Below are 20,129 nucleotides of genomic sequence, written 5' to 3' on the forward strand. Positions count from 1 at the left end.
TTTTTGTGCTTCGTTATCTCCACTGCTGTCATTATCTGGTGATGTATCTGTATTTATTCCTTCATCTGATGGCTAGAGGATCATCTGATCTGTGTTGCTGTGTTCTGGCAGCTGCATTATATACACACATCAGCTGAGATTTTGATTTTAAGTATTCTGTAAAGATGTGTTTTCCAGAAGAGAAACAGTTCCTCTGACCTGATACTACAGGTACAGGGAAAACTTTTATAGACTGTCTGAATGCCCTCAGGGTTGCCAAAGATGCCAGTGACAGCTGTTTGTACATAAATATGGCCCCTGGCCTTGGTTTGTGATCTGAGAGAGGCACGATACTGGCACATCATCAAAAAGCATGAGCTTCTCTTCCTGTGATGTGGAGCCAATTTGTGTTTCTTGTAAGCACAGCCTCCCTGGCTCCTCTGTGCATCTCTGGACTGATGAATTGGCAATAACTTATAAATTGTGTTGTAATAAGCCTATTGCCCTTGATAGTGGCCCAAGGCATGCTGGAACACGGATGTGTTCTTTTAGGAAACTAGACACAGCTCTCTATGGATATCTGGCAGTATCAGAGGCGTGACACTCTTTGGAAGTATGGTTCAAATCCTGCTTTGGAAGTAAATAGACTTTTGTACCAACTGTTATGCTAACTAGTTACATCACCTCTTCCTTAATCTGTAATCAAGCAACATCTTGAGAAGTCATCTTTTTCAGGAGTTAAAATACTGTGCGTATATGGTACAGCCAGCTCTCTGCCATCCAGAATAACCAGAGGGCTGGGATGAAGTACTCGTGGGCAGGGCACTGTACACAAGTAAACATTGTGGAGAGCCTGGTCCCAGTACAACTTGTTTCCTATGGCTTAGCCTTGCTGGATGTCTACACAACCACCCAGTACCTTTGTGTTAGCCTCACAGTGCTGGCAAATGATTAGTGGGGTTGAGCACAACAGTGGACCTGCTGCATCTAGCTGTTTTCAGAACTCCATCTGAATATAAGCCCTCCTGGACACTTTGTTGGGAGGGCAATGGTCAAGCACCTTTGCTTATAACGTGGACTGTGGGCAGAAGGCTAATGCTGGTAGGTTCTGTGCAAAGAATAAAAAAAATAAAAGTATTTGCTGTCCCATAAAGGGAATGTATATATACAGAGGCAGCCAGGCATGATGTCTTAGACTGGAGCAGACAGCTAGGATGACAAACTGGCACATCTGGGGAATGACTATGGTGTTAGCTAGTGTGAGTGCCCACGACTGTCTCTTTTGTCGTAGTGTTGTCTCTTGCTTGATGTGACAGGGATGCACCTCTCCACAGAGGCAGAAGTGTTGTCAAAAAAGAGATGTGGGGGTGAAATTACTATATTTGTTCTTTCTCTGCTGCCTTTAACCCCTCAGCGCACTGAAGCCTGAGAAAAATGCTTCACTGAAAGGAGTCTTAACATAAATGACTTAGCATAAAGGATGCTTCAGACATCCTTTATGTGGCCAAAGGTAGTTTGAGGTTTGGGGCTGCGATTGCCTTTGTCTTCCTGCTTTCAAAGATGACTTAACACAACAGGGTCTGCATCCTGCTGCTGCAGAGATAACACAAATTGTTTGTGCTCTGCTTCAGCTAGAAGACAGCTTTCAGGGAAACAACACATCCTTATCATGCAAGTGTGTCACTTTGTGGTGTGACCGTATTCACTGGCAATAAGAAAAAGGACAGAGAGCTTGCTGTCAGTGAACAGATTTAGGAAGTGGAGAGTTGGTCTATTAAGCCCTTTAAATTCTGGCTCATTTATACCGGGTTTATCTGGTTTAGGTGACCTTACCTTTGTGGTCCTTGAACCTTCTTAGCCTTGCGGTTGTTAGAAGACTTGTCAAATTTGGAAAAAATATGCCTATATAGAAAAGTAAAGCAATTTCACTTTCCTACCTGTAGAATAGGAATCTCTGATCTGTCTAAATAAGAAGAATGATCTTTGTCACCCAGGATCTTCATGAACCCGTCTGACCTATCAGCCTGTTTAAAAAGAGAATAAATACCAAAAGGTAACATTAATATTCTTTTTTCCTCCCTGGCTTCCTTCATTTTTTTTTCCTCCTACCCGGCAAAGCTATCCCCACTAAAATGTGATATTAAATGTAATGTTTTAAGGACGTTATACTAGCTGTAGTACTGAACACCAAAACACATCACCACCAAAACATCTTGCCCTGGGAAAGAAGCACAAGCTGCTCCTTTCTTTATGTTAGCCTCATAACAAGAGAGCACGCGTAGCAGGCGTACTCTGCTGATACCTCTCGCTGCTGCTGGAGGTGTTATGCACGGTGGTTGTTCATCTGATGATGCTCAACCTCTTGTGTTGGAGAGCTCAGTCCTGTTCCTATGAGCCCTATGGTGTGCAGCTTGCCCAGCGGTAAGCAGCAGTCCTGAGGCAAGTTGGAGGTCACACCCAAATGCCATTTTAATGTGAGATGAAATGCAGGATTGCTTTTGTTTCCAAGAGAAACATTAACTACAGTGCCAGGCTGTACTGTGAACTGAGAGAAAGTACAGCTGCCAGGTACTGTTTAACGTGCCCAGCCTTCACAGTCCAAAGTTTAAAACAATGACAAGCTTAAAGCAAATTGTGGCTGATTGGCTGTTTGGATTTTTTTTTTCTTTTTTTTTTTAATTAATTTGCTTACACATCTCACCTTTGCAGGGGGTGGAGTGGTGGTTGTTTCTCTGGTGCTGTTCGAGTGCCATCTGCTGTCTCCTCCTGGTATGGCTGCCCTGAGTCGAAAAAGAAAAAAGTTTTAAATGCTGGCTTGCTGTTTTGCCTCCACAGGCAGAGCAGGTACTGGGGAGAAAACCACACTGAGTGGGGACAGCAGGGTCTCCTATTGCTGCCAAACATTTCATGCTTTGAAACAGGGTGTAGACACCTTAACGCGCAGGAGCACCTTCCACACCACACAGACCCTTTCCTTTTTGCTTTTGTAGCTGGAAACGTGTCAGGATGATGAGTGGCGACGCGTGCGGCTGTGCTGAGCCTGGGGACAAACATGTATGTCCCACAAGGCATGCCACGGATGGTCTGTTTCTGCTGAAAAGGTTCACTTGCTCCCTCAGAAAGTTGATTATAATCGTTTAGCTTGGAAAAGACCCCTCAGGTCATCAAGTCCAGCTGTTAATTATTGTACTTGGTGCTGCTGTGGAGGTCTGTTGGGTGGGGATGGGAGGAAGCCGAGTTCGAAGTGTTCTCCTTGGGGTTGTTAAACATGGAACAGATGGAGGCTTGTACCCCGCCATCCCTCTATTTTTGAGCTGGCTGATTGCTCCAGGTAAACAGAGTGGGAAAATTGTAGCTGGGATTTTTGGTGGCAGCCTGTGTATGAACACGGGGCTTTAGGATTCTGCTCCGTGCACCAGCTCGCGGTACTTGCTAAGTGCTTTAGTGAACCTAACGCTGGCAGAGGGGCCAGAAAACAGGAAAAAAAAAAAAAAAAAGCACCCAAGTGTAACGCCACGCCTAGGAGTGCGCTGCTACGGGGAATTTTCGTCATCCCCTCAGCCAGCCCCTTCCTCCTCCGCCCCCCAGCCAGCCCAGCAGTGCCCGTGAGGGAGCGGACGCCGCCTCCCCCATATTTACTAAGGGCACCCATTTCCCTCCATTCGCCTTCTACCCTTAGCCAAGATGGCCTCCCGACGCCGCCGCCGCCACGTTTGTTGTGGTCACCCCTTTCGGAACGCTATGCGAGGGGCGGGTGCCCTTAAGCAAGATGCCGGCGGGGCGTGCCGGCGCCGCCATCTTGTGTGCGGGCAGGCGGCGTCCCGCTGAGCTGGCCTTACCGGCGGAGCGGGGCCTGCCGGGACCGGGCGTCAGCGGCCGGGAGCGCTGAGGTGAGGTGAGGGCAGGGCGGGTGGGCGGCGGGGAGGGGGCTCCACAGCCTCCTCACGGCCTCGCAACAGCGCCCACCTCACGTTTGGGCATCGACTGTGGGATTTTCGTGTTTCTTTGCTGGTTTTGGTGAGTTTTTAGCCAACCTGCCTGAACGTGCTTTGCTTCGTTCCTTCCAGAGCTGCTGCAGCCCCATGGCGACCTACCTGGAGTTCATCCAGCAGAATGAGGAGCGCGACGGCGTGCGCTTCAGCTGGAACGTCTGGCCCTCCAGCCGGCTGGAGGCCACGCGCATGGTGGTGCCCCTCGCCTGCCTCCTCACCCCGCTGAAGGAGCGCCCCGACCTGCCGCCGCTGCAGTACGAGCCGGTGCTGTGCAGCAGGCCCACCTGCAAAGCGGTGCTCAACCCGCTCTGGTACGTGGCGCTCGGCTGGGGGTGCTGGGCGAGAGGCGTTATCCTCATCTGCCTCATTCCTCCTTTTCCTCAGCCTGGCGCTTGTCAGCGTTCTTCGTGTAGTTGTAGTGAGTCTGGTAAAAGCACGCTGGGTGTGTTAAATGTCAGAACCTGAAGAGAGAGGATTGTCTTCAGGAGGGCTGTTAAGCTGAAGGTAACATGAAAACAACCAATCCTGTTACCATCCCAGAGAACTTTGTGGTAAATGATGAAATGAACAAACGAAAATGCTGGTTATATTGACGTTGTCCTCTGGGCCACGGCGTTCATTTAGTTTCCTGGTTTTATACACATCCTATTAGTCGTGGGTTGTCTCCAATACGAGCATCTAGGTTATCTTTGCGGTTTTCCTAAGAATTTAAGATGAAATCTTTGTCCCAAAATCACATGGTGATTATGCTTACGTGGAGCGTAGCATCAGGCTGAGGAAAAAGGAAGGAAACTAGTTAGAGGAAGTAGGAAGAGATCAAAGCCATGAAATAAGAATATGGTCAGGCTTTACTGCACTAGCAGTTATTGTATGTATTGGGCTGAGGAGAGTAAACTCCTCGGTGCAGTTTGTTCTGCGTTTATACAGGATGTGGGTGGGTGGCTCCTGCTGCTCTGTGACTGGAGCACTTGTGTGCTGCAGCTATACAAACAACGGGATCACTGAGATAGGCCCAAGCGTAGTGAAAGAATAATAAGACGTAAACTTTTGTCTACCAAAGCTGAAGCTTCAGAGAGCCGTTGGTGGTCCCTCATGCTGACAAGCCTGGAAGCAGCCAGGCTGGCTGAGCTAACAGCCTTTCTGACATTAGAACAAGAGTCTGAATCGCTACAACCCTGTCATTCAAGCTGTACCGTCTGGTGTTTTGTTTCTTCCTCAGTGCCATGAAGCAGTGTAGATAACTGTGAAGCTGGGCTGTAAGGTTGTTCCTACAGTTGTACTAATGCCTTGCCTTTTCCCTGCAGCCAGGTTGACTATCGGGCCAAGCTCTGGGCTTGTAACTTCTGTTTTCAGAGAAATCAGGTATGTTGAAAAAAGCCTCAGCCTTCCTATGTTTTCATTGAGTGTTTTATTGATGGCCTCCCCTGGCAAAGGATGTTAAAAAGAGCAGAAATTCCACCTCTCTAGATTTCATCCCTTGGCCTTTTTCTCTTAATGAACCCAGGCCAGAGTACTTGTTAATGAGCCTGTTTTATGTGACATTTTGTGTGTTTTCAACATTTTTGTCAATGATTTTACCAGCATGGAGGGCACACAAAAGAGAGAGCGAGCTTTTCACGTGTTTCCAGTGTGGTTCTTTTTGTGCTTGACATTTACTGTCGTTGCCAAGTATGCACCTTAGTAGGTTTGGGAAGACTTCTGCCATTAGAAAACTTTGCATGGTTAAACAATTTTTCGCTAACACGTGGCTACTGCTTTAGTCCTGCCTTTCACTTAGAGTGGGGTGAGTGAGTAGCTGTCTGTACTGCTTGCCACCGATGTCTGTGCTTAGGAAAGCAGCAATATTAGGAAAGCCGGGCTCTTGTCATGAATTAATCAGATTGGTGTGGTGGTAGTAAATAGGATTGAACAACCACATCACAAGCAGGGCAGCCTCTGTACTGCAGAGGAGGGCCCTACATTTCTGCCCTGCAAATTCCTTGTCCTAATTTTTGGTTCTGTTTTTCAGTTCCCTCCAGCGTATGCAGGCATATCTGAAGTCAATCAACCAGCAGAGCTTATGCCTCAGTTTTCAACAATTGAATACATTGTGCAGGTAAGCGAGTCATAGGCAAGTTTGCAGCCCCCAGAACTGTCTTGTTGGTGATATCTGTTGTATGTATTTGTTTTAATTAAGGTAATGGAAGTAAGTATGACTTATGTAAGATGCTTAAGATAGGGCTCATTTTATTCTTTTGACTGGAGTCATGATAAGAAGTGTCACCTAGCATGTGTACATGCGTAGTAAACCCATCTCTTTCCACACCAGCGAGGTCCACAGACACCGCTGATCTTCCTGTATGTTGTTGACACGTGCTTGGAAGAGGAGGACTTGCAGGCGCTGAAGGAGTCCCTCCAGATGTCCCTGAGTCTGCTGCCTGCTGATGCTCTGGTGGGGCTTATCACTTTTGGCAGAATGGTCCAGGTTCACGAACTGAGCTGCGAAGGGATTTCCAAGAGCTACGTGTTTAGGGGCACAAAAGACCTGACGGCTAAGCAAATACAGGTATGTCCTGCCATCTGTCAGGCCAGTGGCTTGTTCCTGTTAGCTCTGTTGACACCGCTGCTGTCTTTCAAGCTCTAAGGGAGGAAAGAAGGTTCAGTGCTCTTTATTATTTGTTATGCCATTACCTTCCCAGTGCCTCCTATGTCTTTTTGTCATTGTGAATGTTTAGAAGCTTGTCCAAGATAGAATGTTTATATCTTGCATGACTGATCTATTGATGATTTCCTAATTTCCTAAACCTTTTTTCTTTTGTTCTGTAGGATATGCTTGGGCTTTCAAGACCAGCTGTCCCCATTCAACAAGGAAGACCTCTTCAGACTCAGGAGCAACCTGCTATTTCAAGCAGGTAGGTGCTACATCAACACAGCAGAAGATCAGGGAAGATGTTTTACGACCCTTTGGGATCACACTTCTAAACCTAGGTTTCCTAAGAGGATTTTTTTGTAAGATGACTTAAATGGTGTTGTCTTGTCACAGTTATTTCCCTCCGTCATGGGATATGTGTGGATGGGATTTACTAGAGCTATGTTTTAGGCTCCTGTAGTATCTTGGTTTTGCAGTTGCAAGAATGTAATTGCCATTTGGGCTGGATTGCTACTTGAAAAATATAAGGTAGCAGTCTTTGGAACCCATATTTATTGCTCAGGGGTTGTATGTGTTTAGAGCAAGGTCTTTTGGTTCACCAGCCAACAGGGACCTTGTTTGAGTAACACGTCTACATGTCACCTTCTGTTCCTTGCCCAATCAAGTCCAAAAAATGATTGGCTGGCAGGCAGTGACCGTGAACAATGAAGCTGTATTTGCCTTTGTTGAACGTGGTGTTTTCTTCCTCAGTTCCTCATTTTCAATGTGTTTTGGTATACAAAATCACCAGTGAAGTCCCTTTCCTATGCTTTGTGTGTTTTTTGCTTTCTCATTGGTTCCTGATGACTTGCTTTGGTCAGTTCTGTTATTTTGCCCAGGCCTGTTATCTTGGAAAGTTTGTACATGTAGGAGTGTGCCACATGACTTTTTGCTTCTGATAACTCTGTCTCAGTGCAATTTAAGTGTGCAAGGAACAGAGGCACTTTTCTTCTCTTAAACTGAAGGGATTTGTAAGCAGGAAAACATTTCATTTTATTTTTTTTTTCAGGTTTCTGCAACCAGTTCATAAGATTGACATGAATTTAACAGATCTCTTGGGAGAACTGCAAAGGGACCCGTGGCCAGTGACCCAGGGAAAGAGGCCTTTACGTTCCACTGGAGTAGCTCTTTCGATTGCTGTTGGCTTGTTAGAGGTACTCTTGCTGCTGCTGTTTCTTTGAGATGAGCTGTCTTTGCTGAGACACGTGCAGGTCCCAGTCCAGCTTGGTTTGTGGCCCCTTTACACTGGGACGCAGCGATGCGTTTTGTCTCTACTGGCATTTGACAAGAGTTAGCACCAGCTGGTGCAGAGTGGGCTGGGAATTTACATTAAATGTAAATTACATTACAGAAAATGCAGGTGTTTAAAGGTCTCTGATCCTTGTGCATATGGCCACGTGGAGTCGATTGCATGTACTGGGCTTATCTGAGGGTCATCTGAGATATATGTAGAAAGAACAGAAACTGCCTGCTTCCTGTTGTGACGCTTGATGTAGCTTGAGCCTAAACCAGAGGGTGCCTGACAGGAAATGCATTGCTGTTTGTCAAGGCTGCCTGTAACAGCGATCAGTTCCTAATGATATTGCAGAAGAGCAAGCAGATGCTCCTCTAAATAAAGTGTTGTCTGTTTTAAACACCCTTTTACTCTCCCCACTCGCTAATGTAAGGCCTTATTTTTATTTTAGGGCACGTTTCCAAACACAGGGGCCAGAATAATGCTATTTACAGGTGGGCCGCCAACGCAGGGACCGGGCATGGTGGTGGGAGATGAATTGAAGACACCCATTCGTTCGTGGCATGACATCGAGAAGGACAACGCAAGGTTCATGAAGAAGGCCACCAAAGTAGGTGCTGGTGTCAGCTGGGGGCAAAGCCACCGGCAGCAGCTTAGGCTTGTTGCATGGCACAGTGTGTGTGTAAAGACAAAAATGGTGTTGTGAGTGTTGGGACGTGACATAAGCCCATGTAGACAGCTGTCCAATATCCTTCTTCAGGGAACAAACATCCCATTTTCTTGATATGGGAACAGTATGTCTGTTACACATACAACATACGTATGTTTGTATGTGTCCATGAAATGTATGAGTTTTTCTGTGTATTAAGGTCGAGAGAACGGTGAAAGAGACTTGCTGTTAGTTACTTCTGCAGCCTGGACTTGTGCCTTCCCAGAGAAGTATTTCAGTGCTACTTCCTAGCTCGTGGTGGGTGGAGATCTTTGAATCTCCTTCAGAGAGGAGGATAAAATAAAGCCTGTACTCCCAAGATCTGGTAGCTTCCTCAAAGGTTGCTTTGTCTCTTGACATATGAAAGAACAGTCAAAATTTCAGGCGTGAGATGTGCCTGGCAGCTTAGAGGAAGCAGTATCATACGTGCCCTCTTTACTATCAGCTAGAAACCTTTGAATTTCTTGTATGTTATCACAGATAAAGAGCCTGTGTGTGGATGAGGGTAGCAGTTCATGTCTTCTCTGTACCTGTGACTTGCAATTCAAGCTTATCCAAGGGAGACATCCTAGGAAGGAGAAGTGTGCTCAGGCAGACAGCCGTTTACCTTTACACTCCTGCTATTGGTTTCATTTGTGCTTTGTACCTCAATGTGTTGGCCTCGGCTGGAGAGCAGAAGAGACATTGCCTGATGCAGCGTCCTAAAACTGTGGTGTTGTCTCTTCTCCCCAGCACTATGAGACTCTGGCCAACCGCACTGCAGCCAACGGGCACTGCATCGACATCTACGCCTGTGCCCTGGATCAGACCGGACTGCTGGAGATGAAATGTTGTGCAAACCTCACCGGGTATGTTCACGGCAGGAAACACAAAGGTGGCACCTGCATTTTTTGGAGGGGAAGAATGGTTCAGAAAGCAGCTAGTTTGCAAGACAAAAGGGAGAGATTTTTGTCATTTTATTCTAAACTGTGGTTTGAATTTGCCAGGAGTTATGTGGCAAAGCTCCCCTGATCCCAGTCCACATTTCTGAAGTCTCACAGTAGCACATGAATTAACACAGCTGGTAGAAAACTTGATGTCGTGCTTTTGAGAAAGGTATTCTAAAGCATGGTGCAACATGTCTTTTGCAAACGCCTTCTGCCTCCTTCAAATGCCTTGGGAGGTAACAAGCGTCCTTCACAGAATTGATGGGATGTAGATCCCATGTGTTGTGGTGCGTGCATGACTGAGGCACCATCAGAAGAGCAGAGCTTCAGGCACGGAGGGCAGAAGCTTTCTTTGTGTGGGCAAGATTTTCTCTGCTTAACAGCTCATTGCGCTTTCTCAGGGGAAGTAGGCTGAGCAAAGCTCTCTTTGGGTTGAGATGTTTGTAACCCCTGAGCATTTTTAAGGCAGATGAAAGGATGGCAAGAAATAAATTGAGAAAGCAAGCTGGAAAAGAGCATTAGCTTGTCTGGCTTTGGAGGCATTTATTAATCTGTGTTCTCTAATGTGAATTCTACCTATGCAAATGCATGCTTTTAAAACAGTTTCTGCCCATGTTTTCATGCATGAGAGTTGGGGGGGTGTATCCTTTGTGGTTTACTTCTGTTTTCCAATTGTTTCAATTTCTTTTTTTTTGTTTTGTTTTTGTTTTCCTCTTAGAGGACACATGGTTATGGGAGACTCCTTCAACACTTCTCTCTTCAAGCAGACCTTCCAGCGGGTGTTTAACAAAGGGTTCAATGGGGACTTTCGGATGGCTTTTGGTGCAAGTTTGGAAGTGAAGGTGAGAGTCCAGTTAAATTGGCTGACATTAATTGGAAAATGCAAGTGCTGTTGATTGGAAAAGCTGGTTAAATATCTCTGTGGTAGAATTTTCTACTTGTTTGAGGTCAGCTGTAGTGCCTGCTTTGCAAAAAGTACTATAACGGATTGAGCGGAGGGTTTTATGTTTGAAAGTTTATTAATTTTTTCCTCTTTCTTAAAAGTAAAATTCTGAATTCTGCTTTTCCTCACTCAGCAAGCAACATTTCATACTCTCTCATGGTGACTATGGATATGTCTCCACTGTTAAAATGTGGCCATGTAGATTCTCCTATGTTCACCAGCTGTAGCAGTAGGTGACCTGGGAAGGTACTCAAAGGTGCTTTCCCTGGTAGCCATATATATTAAATTTCTGATCAAAGCTGAGCAGCTGATTCAGTCTCTATATGTTCTGTTCTACTAACTTTCTTTTTGAAAACTTTTTTGACCTTGTTCTAGACATCTAGGGAGCTGAAAATTGCAGGAGCTATTGGACCATGTGTATCCTTGAATGCTAAAGGACCGTGTGTTTCTGAAAATGTAAGTTTCCAATCTGGTAAGAAAACAAACAAACAAAAAAACCCCACACCTATACTGAAGTAGGAAACAGTGCAAAATTTCTGGCTAGACCTAGAGGTCAGCTAGAATGTGAGAGTGTATCTTGAATCTTGAGATTCAAGAAGAGTGATTTGGAAAGGAAAAGGCATTTTTTCCTAGATTAAGTTCTTGCCCTATAAAATCTTTTTGTAACTGCATGCCCTTCCGTAACTTAATCCATACCCGGAAGATAAGAAATGCAGAAGGACTGCCATGACTTGTAGCTCTGGTTGGAATTTAACGGCTTGCCTTACCCACTGCCACAGACAAAAAGGCTTTTCTCTTTTCAATTCTGTGCAGGAACTTGGAATTGGAGGAACATCTCAATGGAAGATTTGTAGTTTGGATCCCAGCACAACTCTGGCCATTTACTTTGAAGTGGTAAATCAGGTCAGCCCTTGCTTTTCTCTTTTTGGTCTTCATTTTTACAAGCTGAGTAGTTGTAACAGGGCCAGGAAACAAAATGGCATTGCTTGTGTTTTCGATGGATGGCTGTAAAGTGCCAAAGTAATTTTCTTAAAGGTTGTTTCCATATGCATAAATTGCATGATGTTTTTATTGTACAAATTCTTGTACAAGAACTGCATTGTTTCTTCTTGTCTTCTTCTGATGGCATTCATTCGCAAAGAAGAAATAGTCTTTTTGCTGTTAGGTGCTCTGGAGAATAAACGGACAATTGCTTTCAAATTCTTGGAGAATTGATCCTCTGAGTTGTAATATGAGATGGCTCACAAGCAGATGTTTTTCTCTTCTCTTGTCCATCTCAAGCTTGAATTTACTGTATGATTATTCAGTTGATGCCCTGGAGTTGTCCCTGTAGTGTACAGAGCTAAGTCAAAGCCAGCCTGTATTGAAGGCTTACCTTATTTCATTTGCAGCACAATGCACCGATTCCTCAGGGAGGCCGAGGGGCAGTGCAGTTCGTCACTCAGTATCAACACTCCAGTACACAGAAACGCATTCGTGTCACCACCATAGCCAGAAAGTGAGTATCTCGTGCCAGTTCTTTGGCAGAATGGCAGAAACTTCAGCACAGACTGTGCTGGAATTGTTTTAGCCTTTTATTGCATGCATTGGCCACGGAGTATTTGGCATGGGGGGGATAAATCTGGTTTGGGTTTTGCTGACAATGAACGCACTAACCCTTTACTAATCCTTCAGCTGGGCAGATGCACAGAGTCAACTCCAGCACATAGAAGCTGCGTTTGACCAGGAAGCAGCTGCTGTGCTGATGGCACGGCTAGGAGTGTACAGAGCTGAATCTGAGGAGGGGCCTGATGTCCTGCGGTGGCTGGACAGGCAGCTGATCAGACTGGTAAGACCAGTAGGCTGCAGTTGGGTGCAGTCTTAATTCAAATAAAAAGGGTCTATTGGAATGAAAACACCTTTCTTTTTCCAGGTTGGCTTGTTTCATTGTGCTCTGATCACAGTCCCGTAGTTGTAGTGATACTTGGAAGATGATATGATCAGTAAATTTGTGGTGGGGTAGGTAAGCATCTCATTGTCCTGAAAGGGCCAAACCTGAGATGAAAGAAGTGATAGTGGAACCGTGATGGTGCAGGTGGGAAGGGACCTCTGGAGGTCTCAGCACCCTGTTCAAGCAGGGCTAGCTTTGTATTACAGCAGGTTGCTCTGGGTCCTGTTCAGGTCAGTTCTGAAGATCTCTGAGGATGGAAGTTGTCTTGCTTCTTGACAGCCCGTTCCAACGTTTGATCACAGTTACTGTGACTTATTACTTTTGCATTATATGCAGTCAGAATTTCCATTTCTCCAGCTACCCACTAGGTATCAGCAGACAGCACAGTATGACCCCAGGTCCCACTCTTCACTAGGCTGAACAAACTCAGCTGCTTCAGCCTCTGTTCCTGCATTGGGTGCTCCAGCCCCTGACCAGTTTGGTGGCATCTGCTAGGCTCACTTCAGAACGTCCTCTTACGTCTTGCACTGGGAAGTCTCAGACTGGACGCAGCCTTCAGATGGGTTCTCACCAGTATCAACTAGAGAGGAGTTGTCACTTCCCAGCTAATGGCATTGTCCTGTGTCCTCGTTCTGTCTCTGTCTTCAGATTTCACAGGCTGGAATTACTTAAACCAAATCTGTTCCAGGATTGTCTGAACATGTGTGCAGATTTGATACTGACAGTTATGGCACATCAAAAACTGGAAAAAAACAGCCAGTGTCAAATAGGAATTTGAGCACTGAAACACACATGGGCATGCCACATGCTGAAATGATTGTGGAGTCATTTATCATTGATAAAGAAGTTCTAAATTGATAAAGAAATTTAATGAAAATGCTTCCTGTTTTCAGTGAAGCAGTTAGTGAAATTCCAGTCTGCCTCTGCTCTAGAAGGAAGCAGAGTTGATGCAGAAGTGTTTCATAGTGTACAAAGCATAAGTATGATGTAGTATCCCTGATCCAATGGAAAAATGGATGGTACTAGAAGCACCATTTCTTTAATTCTCAGATAACTTCGAATCTAGATTCAAAACTCTAGATTTTTCTTAGTGAGTTGTCGTTCTCATTCCAGTTAGATACAGAAGTCACTGATATATATAAACTTAAAGGCTATTGTTATTTTACTTCTTGTTGCATTCATGACTTGGTTGCTCAGTTTAAAAACATAAAAATCCTTTCAAAAAAAAAAAGTTAATACTGAGGGGTGTGTGTGTGTGGGGAAGAGAGAGATAACCAAATATGCATTTTGCTTTCTACAGTGTCAGAAATTTGGACAGTACAACAAAGATGATCCCAACTCCTTCAGATTGTCAGAATCATTTTCTTTGTATCCTCAGGTAAGAATTTATCTTCTTGAAGCTCTGGGAAAAATGTGCAAGGGTGAGGGAGAGTGATGATAAAGCATCTAGTACCGTGCCTCAGATTCACAAGGGAAGGAACAGATGCTTTTGGCTTTGGTGGGCTGGTCCTGTAGTTCAGTGCTGCAAATGACTGGTAGTGAGGATTTCACTGGGAGATTTTTTCCAAAGAATTTGTTGTTCACTGATACAAATTTCGGAGTACAGAGCTTTTAGCATAACCTTACTGACACTTCTCTTCTTACTCATCTTTATGTTGCAGTTCATGTTCCATTTGCGACGCTCCCCATTCCTGCAGGTCTTCAATAACAGTCCAGATGAATCTTCTTATTACCGTCACCACTTTGCTAGGCAAGATTTGACCCAGTCTCTCATTATGATCCAGCCCATCCTTTACGCTTATTCTTTCCATGGACCTCCTGAGGTAAGCCTGTGTTTAACAGAAAGAGGTGGATCAAACCAAAACAACGAGCACTCAGTCAGAATAACGATAGTTTGTCAAAAAGGCCACTGTGTTTTTTTTAAATCAAGGTTATTGCTAGAAGATGACTTGGGATGATGTGAAGTATACATTATATTTTCAATAGGCTTTCTTTCAGTATGTAAATCATACTTTCAGTAGGCTTTTAAAACGCACACATATACACAGCAAAGAAAAACCACCAAAAACCAAACACCTGGTGAATCTTGAAGCTCTCAGTAGCAATTCTGTGTCTCTGCCAGAGACTGCCTCCTCCACTGTGTAAGTCAGCAAGCCTCAGCCCTTGCAGGTCATAATCTCTCACCAGCTGCTTGTTTTCAGCTGTTTATGCAGCACTGTTAAACTGCTGGACAAGCCCTGACAGCTACCTTGAGTGGAGTGTGGCAGGAAAGCAACGCAGAAGCTGCTGGAGTAACACTTTAAAACGTTCTTGGCAGTATTTGCCAGAGTCCATGTATATTTTTTTTTTTGAAACTTTTGCTTAAGATCACTTCAAACTAAATTTGATAGCTATAGAAATTGCTTTCACACACATTTCGTACAGTAGCTGAGGACCTGCTGCTCCATTCAGTGATGCCCCAGGAGGCTGATGGTGCTCTGCAAGGCATTCTCATGGGCTGAGCAGCCCTCGGCAGTCTCCTCTGTACATGCGTGGCTGAGCAAACTGTTCCCCCCCAACTGTGAAGGTTAATACAGTTCTGAGGGTGAAGTAGTGACTGACCTTCTTTGTTTTCTGCAGCCGGTGCTTTTGGACAGCAGCAGTATTCTTCCTGACAGAATCCTACTGATGGATACCTTCTTCCAGATAGTTATTTACCTTGGTGAGGTATGGTGAAATGCATTCTTGCTCTCTGTTTGCACTCTTCCTCCTGCCATGCAGGCAAACAACGTCACTGTTAGTACAAAACAAACTGCTTGTAAAGCCTGTGCTAGCATAACGATGTCATACACACGTTGCCAGTTGTAAGGCACAAAAACCCTACTGGAGTAGCTACGGATGTGTTCTGCAGTGAGCAACAGCTGTCATGTTAGCTTGGTAATGCAGGTGAACTTTCCTTGCCGTGCCTGGAAAAGGCCAGAGAAGGATGAAACTCAGCAAGGCAGAGGGAGCTGCAGTGTTTTTCATCAGATACGTGACACAGTTGGTTCTTGGGTTTTGACACTTAAATACTGCTACTCTGAAAGAAGTCAGTTACGAATTTTGGCAGTTTCTGCTTGTAAATATTGGATGCTCTTGAAGTCTGCTCCTGCATTCCTTCCATCATCACTGATATAAGCACTTAGGTGCAGGCTCCTTCTGAACCTTCAGATTTAGGTCAATATCCAAAGCCTTGAAGCTGGCTTGCTTTCTTCTTCTTTCTCTGGAAATACCACTTTTATTTGATATCTTTTTAACCCCCCTCATATCCTTTCGGTCCTGCCTGGGGAGTAGTCCACATGCAGTTTCTTCTACCTAAACATGAAATCAAATTTAGAATTTAAATGAACTCATCTTGGCTTATGGTCAAACATTCCTATTAGTTATTTTTTTATTGGAGGAGGTGTCTTAACTCTTCCCTTCATTTTTGAACTGAGCTATTGATATTTAATGACTGTTGTTAGAATGCTTAAATTTTGGTATGATAGCTTGCAGCAGCTCCATTATTGGCTCCCAACATTCCTCCACGTAGTGTTTGTTCTCTCTGAGAAGAGAGCAGGGATATGCAAGTGAAATGAGCAGTAGAATGGTGGAGTCAACAACAACAAATCTCCCAAAGTCACCTTAACTGGTGTCTACATATCTTAAATGTTCTGAAGTAACACACTCAGCAGCTGGGTAAAATTAGACAAAGGAAGAGTGAGGTGTGTGATCTGCGTATGTGAGGAGCAATTGTCAGTTACCAGTGTCACTTGAAAATAGTGTAGTACCGTGGTTGCTTTATTTAAGACCAAGTCAAATTCCAAATGTCAGTGATTTTATAGCTGCTTGGTACTTCTATGTCAATGCAGGCTGACACATAATGGCTTGCAGTTTTCTTTGAACAAATTGTTCTTGTATTGCACAGTCTGCTACCCAATTTTGTGTTGAGTGCCTTTTCTTAAATTAAGGAACAAACAGAAACTAAACAATATTATTGACAGAACAGTGAAAGCTTGTTTGTCTCGTATTCTGTAAGAGGAAGTATGTGTGATGTTCTGTTGCCTGAAGAAGCCCCAGTTACAAAGGGGAGGCTTGTAGACATCTCTACCACTTTTTATCTTCCTCCCTGTCAATAGACTATTGCACAGTGGCAGAAAGCTGGTTACCAAGACATGCCTGAATATGAAAACTTCAAGCACCTACTGCAAGCCCCGCTGGATGATGCCCAGGAAATCTTGCAGACTAGATTCCCAATGCCACGTTACATCCACACTGAGCATGGGGGCAGTCAGGTAAGGAGGTTTATTCAGGAACACTTTTTGTTGAATAAAGCAAATACCTGTCTTTTCCTGCTTTACAAAAGGAGTGGTTTTGTAAGTTAAGTACAGTGGTACTTTAGCTTTTAAAAGTATAGAGCTTGTATATTTTCTCATGAGCCACTTTTGTCTTTTAATAAGCCAGTCACTCTCGATGTATGCTTTTGAAATCTGAGAATGGAAGGTGGGGGGATTATTCCCCCAAAAAGAGGTGGGAAATAAATGACTTGGCTACGTATCTAAGCTTACTCAAGACAGGGAGTGCGGTTAGTTTGCCATGACCATAAGTCACACTGAATGATTGAACATCTGTTCTTTTATTCTTGGATGCTAGATGAGGATATAAAATAGTTCCTATTTTTGTTCTTTCCAGAACTGCAGTAGTTCAGTGCTTCTCTGTGGCTGGGTTGTTTGTAGGGGTGAAGAGGCAGGAATCCATACTCCAAAACTAAATTTTGGTGTTAATTTCTGATATTGTGAGTGTTACCTTGGTTCTCCATTGACCTCTTTTCTGCAATGCAGATGGGGACTTGCACGGGACGCTTCTGGTGACGTGGCTGTGTCACGTGGAACCAGAGCTGCCCTGCCAAGCAGGCACCGCTTGCTGCAGCAGAGCTATGTCCCTTGGGCAGACCTTCAAGGTGACATCCTTGCTTTCGAAATGGAGGCGCCCATAGGGAGCTGCCACCACCTGGTGGTAAACTCCCTTCCCTGCTGTTACTCGGTAGATAATGCAATTAGCAGAACTTGCAGTTTTCTTTTTCAGACAACAGGAAGATGCCCCAAGTTTTAAGTTCAGTAAAATTGTCTTTAGAGTAGGGCTATTTCTGAACTTCAAACCTGTTTAAGTTAAACTATCATCTTGCTTGTAAAAGCAGAGGAAAATCACTATTCATGTATCTAAGGTGGTAAGTCTTATGAAAGCTGACGAGGCTGCCCTTCTGTAAAAACAGTTTTCCCATGTTTTGTTTTAATAGGCCCGGTTCCTCTTGTCTAAAGTGAACCCTTCTCAGACCCACAATAACCTCTATGCATGGGGCCAGGTAAGCAATGGAAGAGCTGCTTATGTTTAGAAATGCTGTAAAATGTACATCTACATATCTGTCTGCATAGTGGCAGTCCTGCTTCATCACATGCTATTTGGCCACAAACTGGCTATGTTTGTCCTGCTCTCACCTAACAGCTTTTTGCAAGACATCTGTGGTTGGATTTGAAAACTTTACAGTGCTTTGCAGCACAAAGCAGCAAGGTCACTTCTATGCACCAAAGGATTTATGATGGAATTACTGGCTGAGATTGTAATAGGTGTAGCATGTAAAAGACACAACTGACTTACTAGATTTGTCTAGTAAGGTTAAATTTTCATTCAACATGATTATTTGGGTCCATAGTTGTTGATAGTTGGTACTGGTGGGAGCGCTAGATGACAAGATATTCAGAATAGAATTTTCAATTGTAGATAGCAAAACTCCTGCTTCTGTTCTTTGGTGGAACATTCTCCTCAAGAAACTGGCTGCTCTTGGCTTGGACTGGCGCACGCTTCGTTGGGTTAGAAACTGGCTGGATAGCCGGGCCCAAAGAGTCGTGGTGAATGGAGCCAAGTCCAGTTGGAGGCCAGTCACTAGTGGCGTCCCCCAGGGCTCGGTGCTGGGGCCGGTCCTCTTTAATATCTTCATCGATGATCTGGACGAGGGCATCGAGTGCACCCTCAGTAAGTTCGCAGATGACACCAAGTTAGGTGCGTGTGTCGATCTGCTTGAGGGTAGGAAAGCTCTGCAGGAGGATCTGGATAGGCTGGACCGATGGGCTGAGGTCAACTGCATGAAGTTTAACAAGGCCAAGTGCCGGGTCCTGCACCTGGGGCGCAATAACCCCAAGCAGAGCTACAGGCTGGGAGAGGAATGGTTGGAAAGCTGCCAGGCAGAGAAGGACCTGGGAGTGATGGTGGATAGTCGGCTGAATATGAGCCAGCAGTGTGCTCAGGTGGCCAAGAAGGCCAACGGCATCCTGGCTTGTATTAGGAACAGCGTGACCAGCAGGGCTAGGGAGGTGATCGTCCCCCTGTACTCAGCTCTGGTGAGGCCGCACCTCGAGTACTGTGTTCAGTTTTGGGCCCCTCGCTACAAGAAGGACATCGAGGTGCTTGAGCGGGTGCAGAGAAGGGCGACGAAGCTGGTGAGGGGCCTGGAGAACAAGTCCTACGAGGAGCGGCTGAGGGAGCTGGGCTTGTTCAGCCTGGAGAAGAGGAGGCTCAGGGGCGACCTTATCGCTCTCTACAGATACCTTAAAGGAGGCTGTAGTGAGGTGGGGGTTGGCCTGTTCTCCCACGTGCCTGGTGACAGGACGAGGGGGAATGGGCTTAAGTTGAGCCAGGGGAGTTTTAGGTTAGATGTTAGGAAGAACTTCTTTACAGAAAGGGTTGTGAGGCATTGGAACAGGCTGCCCAGGGAAGTGGTGGAGTCACCATCCCTGGAAGTCTTCAAAAGACGCTTAGATGTAGAGCTTAGGGATATGGTTTAGTGGAGGGCTGTTAGCGTTAGGTTGGAGGTTGGACTCGATGACCTTGAGGTCTCTTCCAACCTAGAAATTCTGTGATTCTGTGATTCTGTGAACCCATCCCCCCTGTTTTCAGCATTTTGTGCTTAGGACACTGTATTGTTTTGTAAGAAGTAACTAGTATACGGATACATACCTAATTTTTCTGCAAACAACAGGTATTTATATTCTTGTATGTGTAGAGCTTTGGGCAGGAAACTTCCTATTGCTTTAGAAAGAAGAGGCTTTTTTGCTGTAGGTGCAGACGACACGGAAGGATGTTGTCAGTGCAGTTGTCAAAGAGGGGTGTCTTTTGAGTAGGTCTGCCCTTTATAAGGAAAAGGTGATTGATTTAATAGGTGATCAGTGTTAGTAGACTGCTAACTTCTGATTTGGTTTCAGTTAGTCCCTGGTGCTATTTGAGACTCATTATTTTTTTAAATTGTTTGCAGGAATCAGGAGCTCCAATCCTGACAGATGATGTTAGCCTCCAGGTGTTCATGGACCACCTGAAGAAGCTGGCAGTGTCCAGTGCATCATGACTTGGATCGAACAGAGAAGCAAGAACAGAAGAGTTACGTGGATCATGGTGATGACAAAAGTGGAACGATCTATTTACATTTCCTTCTCTTTTAGAATACTGTTTTTAAATACTGAATGAAATAAATATGCGGGGAGAGTTTTGTACTTTGCCCTTTTAGATATTAATTTATTTGTATTCCTTTTTGTCTCTGTTGTTCACTCCACATCTTTCATACTGTAATTAGAGCTGAAGTAGCCCTTAGCAGTCTTTACCTTATGTTGTAACATTCTTTGCTTTTAAACGGTGTATTTTAGCAACCTGCAATAACGAAAAATAAAACTGGGTTGTTATACGTGGCGGTGATGAATCAGAAG

General features: G+C 44.8%; 1 protein-coding gene across 2 annotated transcripts; it reads left to right on the top strand.

Annotated features, from left to right (window-relative positions):
* Nucleotides 1–3,695: 3,695 nt before the first annotated feature.
* SEC23B (SEC23 homolog B, COPII coat complex component) lies at nt 3,696–20,107 on the top strand. 2 transcript variants are annotated; one of them, XM_084514826.1, is made up of 20 exons: nt 3,696–3,874; nt 4,047–4,282; nt 5,276–5,333; nt 5,980–6,066; nt 6,280–6,516; nt 6,777–6,862; nt 7,649–7,793; nt 8,325–8,483; nt 9,315–9,430; nt 10,227–10,350; nt 10,827–10,907; nt 11,265–11,354; nt 11,843–11,949; nt 12,126–12,279; nt 13,682–13,759; nt 14,043–14,204; nt 15,001–15,087; nt 16,518–16,673; nt 17,675–17,740; nt 19,685–20,107. In XM_084514826.1, the coding sequence occupies exons 2-20, from the start codon at nt 4,062–4,064 to the stop codon at nt 19,772–19,774; spliced, it is 2,304 nt and encodes a 767-aa protein (XP_084370952.1). In that variant the 5' UTR covers nt 3,696–3,874; nt 4,047–4,061; the 3' UTR covers nt 19,775–20,107. The 2 variants fall into 2 exon arrangements, with proteins under 2 accessions (XP_084370952.1, XP_084370951.1); XM_084514825.1 differs by having other exon boundaries at nt 3,696–3,869.
* Nucleotides 20,108–20,129: the final 22 nt, after the last annotated feature.

This window comes from Aythya ferina (genome assembly GCF_964211825.1).
Source record: "Aythya ferina genome assembly, chromosome: 3".
NCBI classification, from domain to species: Eukaryota; Metazoa; Chordata; class Aves; order Anseriformes; family Anatidae; genus Aythya; species Aythya ferina.